At 30.8% G+C, this 11,020-nt stretch overlaps 2 protein-coding genes across 3 annotated transcripts; one reads left to right on the top strand and one right to left on the bottom strand.

Annotated features, from left to right (window-relative positions):
* Positions 1-302: 302 nt before the first annotated feature.
* Positions 303-5,151, bottom strand: LOC7493997 (calcium-dependent protein kinase 29). The gene is made up of 8 exons (XM_002306919.4): positions 4,202-5,151; positions 2,370-2,513; positions 1,988-2,140; positions 1,653-1,768; positions 1,239-1,406; positions 978-1,105; positions 547-646; positions 303-461 (listed from the first exon to the last, which is right to left on the bottom strand). Exons 1-8 carry the CDS (start codon positions 4,884-4,886, stop codon positions 414-416), a joined length of 1,542 nt encoding a protein of 513 aa, XP_002306955.1. The 5' UTR covers positions 4,887-5,151; the 3' UTR covers positions 303-413.
* Positions 5,152-8,524: 3,373 nt separating this feature from the next.
* Positions 8,525-10,711, top strand: LOC7493996 (NEP1-interacting protein 2-like). 2 transcript variants are annotated; one of them, XM_052453324.1, is made up of 5 exons: positions 8,525-8,794; positions 9,321-9,499; positions 9,658-9,741; positions 10,378-10,433; positions 10,551-10,711. In XM_052453324.1, exons 1-4 carry the CDS (start codon positions 8,638-8,640, stop codon positions 10,420-10,422), a joined length of 465 nt encoding a protein of 154 aa, XP_052309284.1. In that variant the 5' UTR covers positions 8,525-8,637; the 3' UTR covers positions 10,423-10,433; positions 10,551-10,711. The 2 variants fall into 2 exon arrangements, with proteins under 2 accessions (XP_052309284.1, XP_052309283.1); XM_052453323.1 differs by having other exon boundaries at positions 8,526-8,794; positions 10,378-10,711.
* The last annotated feature ends 309 nt before the right edge of the window (positions 10,712-11,020 follow it).

Genomic DNA, 11,020 nt, shown 5'->3' with positions numbered 1-11,020 from the left:
CTATTATATTTATTTTTTCAATCCATACAATTTAATAAATATGTCTGTGCTTAAAAAATATATCTTTTTTTTAATCTCAAATATAAATCATTTTTTTGTAACAAAAAAATAGATAGATATATAAAAAAAAATATAGCAGATAAAAAAAAGTTTGAAAAGAAATTATGGCACTCGACATCATGATTTGAAGTAGATTGGAATATTTTTAATAATTATGTTTGCAATTTGCTTGGTGAATATATATAGGACGAAGATTTTTATTAATTATTATTAACATGAAAAACTATAGACTTATTTGAAACTTGAGCACCAATAATTTTGTAGCAAAGGATTTCTAGATAACACTGGGTTTATTTACAAGCATGTTATATACAATAATATTTATATCTTAAATTGACTTCAGAATCTTGGGATCACTTTCTCATCATGGTTGCAAATTCCTCGTAGTTGATATTTCCATCCTGCACAATATGTCTCAATCTCTAGATCAGTTTCAAGAAAGCATCAACATATGGTAATAAAAAGGTCAAAAGAAAGGATTTTTACTTTATCAGTATCAACATCTTCTATGACTTCATCTATTGTAGCCTCATCCCCCATTCCATATTGAGACATGGCTTGTCTTAACTCATCTCTAGTGATAAACCTGTGAAAATTGAGCAGCTCAGGTTCAATAATGCTACTGACATTTTGGTTAGGAGTCGAGACATATTGTACACCAGATTTATCTCAGGAGAACCAGTAACCTTACCAATTATGATAAAATTTAGATAACATTTTGATTGCTGCTTTGGAGTAGAAGAAAGGAAAACAGTAGAGATATAATCCATGTCTTTTATGCTTTGAAAAGACAAAAACTCACTTTACAGATTTATTTATGTTTCCGTTTCTATTCTCTTCTTTACGTGTCTCTTATATCTTGGGATACTAACCAAACACAATCTTAAAAATTGCAGAGAATGGAAGAGGCAACTAACCCACTATTATCCTTGTCAAAGTATTGGAAGGCCTTATACAAGTTCTCTTCCTTCTCAAGCCTATGCCGATGCATGGTAGCCGTAATGAATTCAACATAATCGATAGTACCATTATTGTCAACATCAGCCTAACAAAAAAAAATGGTCTTATCAACGTGAATCTTGCTACAATGCTTGTTAGTTAAAATGGATTTTGAAGGAGAAAAAGGGAAAGCAACATAAGAAATGATAAAATGAGCATAGTTGAAGTGTAGTTCTTACACCATCCATCAACTGCTTTATTTCTACTTCAGTAAGCTTAGATCCTAGCCTTAACAGTCCAGATTTGAGTTCCTCGTATGTGATAGTACCACTTCTATCAGTGTCCATGTTGTTGAACATCTGTCTTAATCCCTTGATTTCTTCCTCTGAAAGGTTCTCAGCTATGACCTTCAATCAATTAAATTGCAGATCAGGAAAGCAATGGTAAGGATATGAAAGGAATAAAAAAACAAATAAAAGTGATAGCTCTTGTTGGTGATTCCAAATCTAAATAGTGGCATCATTCTAACAGCTAAAATTATTCCTCCACATGCTTTAACATTGATAAAGAGTAATTTAAAGCACGGGGGATTCTTAAAATGTGAACAGTTATGTCGCTTTGATCAGTCAGAAAATGGAGGTGTTAAAACATACCTTTAGTGCGAGCTTCTTCAACTTGTTCATTGCTCTGAACTGTTTCATTCGAATCAGGACAACACTATCAATAAGCGTGTTAGATGCTTCCCCGCCCACCTTCATCCATGGATGATCTGGTTCAAGTGTATGGTGTGAATAATATCAATAAACCACATAATTTTATGACATTATAGTTTGATAATGAAGAAAAACTCCATAATTTGTTTTAAGATCAACCAGTTGAAGAACGATATTGGAGGCTTAAAGTTATCTGCTGCCTCAAAAAAAGACACCTAATATATAGAATGAGAGCGAGGATTGATCGATCAAATCATGGATAATTATACACTAACCGAGTGCTTGGGCAGCGGTGATCCTACTCTTGGGGTCCCTCGTTAACATTTTCTTGATAAGATCTTTTGCAGAAGGTGAAATCTTAGGCCATGGCTTGCTCTGCAAGTCAAGATTGCCATTTAATATTGCTTCATATATGCCCTTCTCAGCCTCTATTACAAAATGTGTTCATTCACACGTTAGTTAGAAAAACATTACACTTCAATAATAGCTCGGCACAAAAAAATCATGGTTTAAGAATGTGTAATCCACAAGTCATTTCCTGAAAAACAGAATGGGTCATATTTTTTGTTTCTCAAAGAGTAGATAATTAAGTTTAAAGTGAGGGGTGTGGCTACATCTTGCTATATAGCTCAATTAGTAGAGTAACGAAAAACATACCAGCCCAGAAAGGAGGCACCCCACTTAGAAGAATGTACAGAATGATCCCAGCACTCCATACATCAATCTCTTTCCCATAACTCCGTTTCAACACCTCTGGAGCAACATAGTAAGAACTTCCAACAATGTCATTATATACTTTTCCTGGAAAATTAGTTATGAAAAGTTAAGTAAATAAATAAATGATGATGTATAATCTCATTGCATGACAACACTATGTTCATGGAAATAAATCTTAACAAGTAATATGCGATGAGATTTGTATAGCAAAACAAGATTTTGCGTGTTTCCAATTTCAACATTTTCTTGCAAGAAACGATGACATTTGCAGTGTCGCAGAGCAAATAAATAAAGTAAAAATGTGATGATTGTTAGCTAATGTATCTAGACTGCATGTCTTTGGTTCTCCAAAATTATGCAATTTACGTTAACGTAAATCCAATCGAAAGGCAGTGGCCAGCTAGAAAAGATAAACCTATTTTCTACCAAAGTTATTAAACTTGGTCGGACAAAACGAGTCACTCAATAAATCACTGACTCAAAACCCTATCTTATCTATGTTTTATTTCAATTTGATTTAAAGGTTGATTTAAATTGAGTAACACTTGACTAGGTAAACTTTAAAATTTGGTTTGAAAAGAAACTATTTGAAGGAAAAATAAGCTTTCAAAATTCAGATTCAGCCATCCAAATACATCACAAGATATATGTTAACAACTTGGCAGCATGTGCCCCATTAAAGGTCAGGTCTAAGCACATGGTCCTGTTTATTAGTGGGGACTTTTTTTTTTTTTTTTTTTTTTACGTGGGGTGTCCGGGCCAGTTTACGCGCACCACGACTATTCCCCACGGCCCACTGGACATCTTGCGAGCCCAGGAGCAGGTAAGGCACCGCGGGGGTGACAGGCGTGCACATAGAGGGTCGAACCCGGGACGGGGGCGAAACAAGTCACACGGTTGACCACAGCAGCTAGATCCTCAAGTGCATTAGTGGGGACTTTTAATTATGCATGAATGTGGTCACTAAAACATGTCTTTACGATGTTTAATAGCACAACAGAACCAAACTTAGTAGCTAAGTCATCATGTGATAAACCTGCACGGGGTTCTTTATTTTCTTTCATTTGTCCTATCTTTCTCATTACTAGTTGAAAAGACATTGACTTGATTGATCTGTAATGTCCCTTTCTTGATTGACTTAGTCTTATTAATCCATAATAGCATCAAGAAGAAGTTATTGACATTATCTTAATATTTAGATTCACATGCAATGAACATTATTAATTAATAATTGCACCAGTAATTATAAAACCAAATCAACTAATGATCGAAAAACCATTTCAATTACTAAAAGAGATTATAATCCTAAAATTACTCTTTACAATAAAGTAAAACAAACAAATGTGTGATGTTAAACATGAGCATAGAGTTTATGATTGGATAATTGACAAATCATCCATAGGAAGGAGTTTTACAAAAACCCTTTTTAGATTTCGACAAAAAGAAAAGGATTAGTGAACCCGCTAGGGATCGAACTCTTTATCTTCATGAGATTCTTATACAAAGCAGGTTCAAAATTATATTTCACTTCAACATGACCTTTTTCATTATGTTAATATAGAATCAAGGCAACGAGTAATCTTTATTCATGGAGTTTGTGATTATTCATTAGTTTTAACTTGGCAAGATCCAGTTGTTAAATTAAATAGCACAAGTTTCAGAATTGTATCTACTTATAAAAAAGAAAAGAAAACGTCATGCTAGAAGTTACCTAAAAAATTAAGAGGTAAAGGGAACACAATTTGCAAAAAAAATAAAAGAAAATGGCTAACCTTCTTCAATGAAGACAGATAGTCCAAAATCAGTAGCTTTAATTAGAGCATTTGGATCTTTACTTGCAAGCAAGAAATTCTCAGGCTTTAAATCTCTATGCATAACCCCCATAAAATGACAGGCATGAACCACATTCACAATCTGCCTAATAATTGTCGCAGCTTCACTCTCTGAGTAACTCCCTTTTGCTAGAATCCGATCGAAAAGCTCCCCGCCAGAGCATAACTCCATGATCAAATGCAGATTTTGTTTATCCTCATAAGCACCCTTAAATTCAACAATATTAGGTTGTCCTGTTAAGTGTTGTAGTATTAAAATCTCTCTTTTAACATCCTCGATATCCTTTACCTTCACAAGTTTACGTCTTGAGATAGACTTGCACGCATACATCCTTCCCGATGCCTTCTCTGTACAAAGATAAGTTATACCAAACTGGCCTCTACCCAATTCCTTATCAAGATCGTAAATTGTGGTTATTTCAACATATGGTTTACCAAGAATGGGACCAATATTTGAGGATGAAGTAACAATAGTTTGAGAAGTCCCAGATGTTTTCGAAGAAGGTGTTGTTAATGTTGGTGGTAGAGGCGGTCTTTTAGGTGGTGTTGGTTGGTAGTAGGCATCGTCCGAGGAAGAGGAAATAGGGATATCATGAGAACAAGACCTAGAGAAGCACTTTCCCATTGGATTGGTGAGCAGTAACTGATCAAAAGAGAGTAAGATTGTTCCAGGTTTTTAAATTTTTTGGTGGGGTTCCGATTTATAACAAGAACATGTAGGTTGTGGAAGATATTTGAGGTTTTGGCTAGGAAATTCTGCTGCTTACTTTTTTTTGGGTGCGTTGCTTTTGCCCTCTGTGAAGTCTTGGGTATCATTCTTTCTTTCTCTCTTATCTTTTTGCTTAATTCTGACGCATCTACTTTGCTTCGCTTTGTTGAGTGAAGACAAAGGAGAGGACTTTCTTCGTGCTCCCAAGCAATAGCTTTTAGCATGGTTTAGATGGTGCAGTAATCGACGCGTTTCTTTTCCTGTGGTCGTTTCTGTGTATTGTTATCGCCTTGACGTGTGAAATAAGGAAATTTCGCCCCAGCCCACCACCACAATTTGCTTCATGACAGCAATAATGTGGATTAATTAAAGCTCTAAACGGTACTGGATTGTGAAGCCCATAGCATACAGCGCATTGCTTGATAAAGAACAGCAAAAGCATAGTCTATAGATCTCAACAAAGCCCAACTCATAAAATTCTGAAATGGGCCTTCTGAATTCTGTAGCCCTTCAACATGACAGATTCTCAATTTTACTTTCCTTCGTTGAAATCTTGCGTTTCACGTTCCTGCCCTCGTGTTTGAAGCTTGATTTAATCTTACTTTCCTTGGTTGAAATCATACGTCTCAAAGTCCCTGGCCTGATGGTTAATTTGAAGCTTGATTTAAAACCTTTTTTTTTATGTTTGTAATGATGTTTTATTTTAAAAAACATCAAATTAATATTTTTATATATTTTTCAATAATTTTTACATGTTGATATTAAAATTAAAAATACATCTAAAAAAATTATTTTGATACGAAAAATACTTTTAAAAAATACCACATCCTTATATTAAATTTATTTTTAAATAGGCTGGGAGTTAACTTGATTAAATCTTAGTAAAATTTAGCTGGTTAGATCTTAGATTTTTTTTAATTTTTTTCATCTAAAAAACATCATTTCAAAAAAATAAACATTGTTATTTTAGAATAAATATAGATTACTATTTGTTTTTGCGTTTCAAAAATATTTTTGAAAAAAATTACAAATTTTTTTTATTTCAAATTAATATTTTTTTAGTGTTTTTAGATGATTTTAATATGTTGATGTCAAAAATAATTTTTTAAAAATAAAAAATATATTATTTTAATACATTTTAAAATAAAAAAAATTTTAAAAACAACCACAATAAAATTTTTAAACACGTTTTAACTCATCCATCCATAAATTGATACGTTATAACCATGATTGAAATATGAAAGGTTTGAAATTAATCACTTGAAAGAATCAATGAGCGTGATTTTCAATTCCTTTACGTAATCAAATTGTAAATAATTAAATATACAACCACTTATTTCAAGATTGAGGAGGTACATATGATCGGAGAAAGAGACTGTTCCGGTTAGAAATTGTTGCGGGGTTTTCAAAGAAGGCCTTAATCAATTATTAGAATCTTAAAAGAGCACACAGATTTTATGAAATTATAAAGTTTGCCCAGGAGATTTTAAATTAAATAATGACAAAGCAAAGTCTTTGTTTACACCCGTCAACCCTTCATTAATATTAAATTTATGTATAGTGAGTATCACATGCATCAATTTTGTATTTTATTCATTTATAAGTTTGAAAGGAAGACTTTTTAAAAAATATTCTTGGTCTTTCTATAAAAGCTGGACAACAGTATCTTAAAAAATAATTAATGTTTTTAAAAAATTTAATTTTTTATTTAAAATTATTATTTTTTTATGTTTTTAAATTTTGTTTATGTGCTGATGTCAAAAATAATTTTTTAAAAATAAAAATATATATATTATTTTGATGTATTTCTGAATAAAAAATATTTTAAACCGTAATAACTATAAAGTATCAAATACCGTGTAATAATAGAAAAGGTTACGCATTCACACCATGATATTCATGTACAAAAGACTCTTTAAAAAATAGTCTTGGTCTTTCTATAAAAGCTGGACAGTGATATTTTAAAAAATAATTAAAATCATGTTTTTAAAAAATTTAATTTTTTTATTTAAAATTATTATTATTTTATGTTTTTAAATTTTATTTATGTGCTGATATCAAAAATAATTTTTTAAAAATAAAAAAAATATATTATTTTGATGTATTTCATATTTTAAACCGTAATCACTATAGAGTATCAAAAACCATGTAATAATAAAAAAGGTTACGTTCACACCATGATATTCATGCACAAAAGACTCTTTAAAAAATAGTCTTGGTCTTTTTATAAAAGTTGGTCAGCGATATCTTAAAAAATAATTAAAATTATGTTTTTTAAAAGTTTTAATTTTTTTATATAAAATTATTATTATTTTATGTTTTTAAATTTTATTTATATACTGATGTCAAAAATAATGTTTTTTAAAAAAATATATAAGTTACGTTCACATCATGATATTGACTCTTTAACAAATAGTCTTGGTCTTTCTATAAAAGCTAGACAGCGATATCTTAAAAAATAATTAAAATCATGTTTTTTAAAAATTTAAATTTTTTTATTTAAAATTATTATTATTATATGTTTTAAATTTTATTTACGTGTGATGCTAAAAATAATTTTTTTAAAATAAAAATATATATATATTATTCAAAAAAATATATATTATTTTAATGTATCTCTATATAAAAATATTTTAAATTGTAATTACTATAGAGTATCAAATACCTTATAATAATAAAAAAGATTACGTTCACACCATGATATTCATGCACAAAAGGTATAAGTTCATCTTAGTACCCCAAGTCTATATTGTATGGGACTCCCTACCATAGCAGAACCTGGGAATTTGCTTTATAGTTTTGGTTTTGTGTTTGTTTTCTAGTTGTTATCGTGGCCAGATGGCGTTAACATAAAGATAATTATATTAGCTGCAAAAAAATGGAATACGAAGAAATTTAATTGATTTATTATTAGTAATTCATATTTATTAAAATTTATCACATTAACTAAATTAATATTTATTTGAATTTCATAACCAACATGTTTGTTTTTCACTAGAAACTAATGATGTACGAAGTAAGAAATAATTTTGGCCTTGACTCTCAAAAATAAAATTTTTAGTGTGCATTTGATATTATGATATATGGTGTTTTTTAAAGGTATTTTTTGCTTAAAAAATATTAAAATAATTTTCTTTTTAGATTTTTTATTTTTAATATTAATACATCAAAATCATAAAAAAACACTAAAAAATATTAATTTAATAATTTTTCAAATAAAATATATTTCTAAAATACATATAAAAATAAAATTTACTATACTGTCAAACACTCCCTCCCATGACATATAATAATATATTGCCAAGGAGTAGTCGTGACTCATAAGCATTAATCTTCTGAAGAATAGCCATTTATGGCTATCGCTTAAAATTTAAAGTGTTTAAAGATTTGAGATCTATAATGAAACTTTGACATGCTGAACAGGACAACATTCGGACCTCGGGTAGCCATTAATTTTATTTTTTTATATGTTAACCATTGACTTGGGGAATTCTTCCTGTTGAGTGACAGCAGCCCTGCCAACTCTGTACCTACCACGAGTCTTTTCTCGGCATTTATGTGCTTTTGTTTCTCGTTTGTTAGCTCTCCCATCATCTTATTACTCCTTACTGTTGACATTTTGCTTCAGCCTTTAAACGAAAAACTGTAGCTTTGTTTCGCTCCACGCATGAAGATTTGCGCTTGTCCTCCTCCTCCTCCAACTCCCCGTTCTTCTCTTGTATCGACTGTTTCTTCTGTAAGTTTGAGGGAGCCATGCATCTCTATTCTGTCCACTATAATTGCCAAGTTGACCTGTGCAATTCTGACTCTCTTATCTGCAGAAGGTGAGTGCATGTAACATTTATGTGCCTTTTTCTCAAACTATATATACATTGACTTGTTTCGATCTGATATTCTTCAGGTTTTACTTGTTCATGTGAATCGATAACGTCCTGCTCTGTAACCTTTTCAGTTTGATTTTCGGTTTTTATTATTTTTTACAAAATTTGTTTGTTCAGGATTTTTAAAAAAATAAAACCAGCTGGAAGTCTGGAATTAACCACTATTTTGTTCAGTCCAACCACGATTGATACCAAACGATGACGCATGGTTAATTAGTTAAATCTAGGAGGTCATTCTTTGCCTTGTAATTATACAATCTCAAAAAAAAAAAAAAACACTGCAGACAAATTATAAGCAGTTACTTTTCTATGAAAACAATTAACTATCAATTTTGTAGAAAATTGGGTAAAATTAATGATGTATTATATTAAAGAATTATTTCAATTCAAAAATTAAAAACTTAATTTTTTAAATGAAATTCTAAAATATAATTTATATTATTTTCTAATATTTTATTTGAACATACAGTGGGTGCAACATTGGGAGTCCTGATAGGAGCTTTTGCTGGCCTGAAAACGGAGAAGGGGTTTCTCCATGGAGCCATAACTGGAGCGGCAAATGGGGTTATTTTATCCAAAAAGATCCTTGAAATATTACTTGCTACGTGGGATTCTGATGATACAGTAATCGCATGCTTCTTTTCTCTGGTAAGTGTCATGGCATGATCAATAGGTATCAGTTTTGCTTATATATCTCTTCAGTTTGTAATTTGTAATCTTTAATTATCGCTATATTGCTTGTTTATTAATGCTGTAATTATTAGTTTTTATAACAATTAACACATGTAAGTTTATCTCCTCCAAAGCTTGACTCAGTTGCATGTATCATGAGTAGAAGACACCATCCTCAACGATTCAATCCAACCAAAATAGATGCAGAAGAGAGTGAGGTATATATGGATTTGCCCCTTCTTTTTTATGTCATAATTGAGAGCTTTATTAAAAACCGTTTGGGAACGCGATGCAAACCGTGTTCTATAAAAATTAAAATTTTTTGTATGTTTTGATCAATCGTTTTGATGCAATGATTTTAAAAATAATTTTTTAAAAATAAAAAAACATCATTTTAATACATTTCAGCATGAAAAGCAACCACAACCATACTCTCAAACAGACATTTAGTATGCCAGAATCTTAATGGTACTTTGGATGAAAAGGAATGCAAAGATATTGTCCTTCTTCTTACACTAAAACAAGATGTAAGAAAAGCATGAATGAAAACTATACACGATGCGAAGATTAAATAAAAGATGCTTGGACATTGTGTTTCCATTTCTAGTCTTCAATCGAAAGAAAGTCAAAGAAGAACAGGATCAAACAACTTGTTCCAATTTGGTTTCTTATCCTCGACGAAAACCAAATCATTTCTAACATTAATTTCAAATCCACCGGAAAATACCAAAAGGTTTTGTTGTTGTAACTCACTAGTGGTTAACGTGTGGAAGAATGAATTTGCCTGGATAATCAATATTCTTAGTTATTATTTCATCAAATTAATGCTAATACGTGAGGTGATTGCTTCACAGGTTGATATTGTCGTCCTCGTCCATGCAACCTACAAGCTGATATGATATATAGCAAGGTGTCCATGCACTTCCCCGAAAGAAGTTTCCGAAGATTATTTATTTAATTAAGAGATCACAAATAATTAGTGGATACTTTTATGGCCCGTAATTTAATAATGTTCTGTTATTTTCAGGCTTTCGGTTTTCCATCTTGTTTTGATGCAAAAAACAAGCACTATATCAGGTTGTACCATCACTTGTTTGATTTACGTTGTAGTATTGAAGTTAGTGGCGTTGGACCACACCACAGTTTATATACCTCTTTCGAAGAATTATATATATATATTAAGATTGCATATACTTTCTTTGAATTAATTGGACACCAAACTTAATTTGAATGTCAATAATTACTACCATCCAATTCTCCTAGTCGAATCGAATATTTAGACACCAAACTTAATTATTTTTATGGTTGGAATCATGACAATCATCCATTCTTTATCATCGATTGTTTTCTAGCGAGTCTTTATTTCATTTAAAAATCTCAAAATAAATAAAATAAACTTGTAAATTAGTATAAATATGGGCAAAAACTTCACCTCAAACTTATTTTCACACTATTTCTTTTGATTTCACATTTCGCGTTTCTTTTTCCTGGTTTTAT

This window comes from Populus trichocarpa, chromosome 5, assembly GCF_000002775.5.
Source record: "Populus trichocarpa isolate Nisqually-1 chromosome 5, P.trichocarpa_v4.1, whole genome shotgun sequence".
NCBI classification, from domain to species: domain Eukaryota; kingdom Viridiplantae; phylum Streptophyta; class Magnoliopsida; order Malpighiales; family Salicaceae; genus Populus; species Populus trichocarpa.
This window is presented reverse-complemented; position numbering and strand designations above follow the sequence as displayed.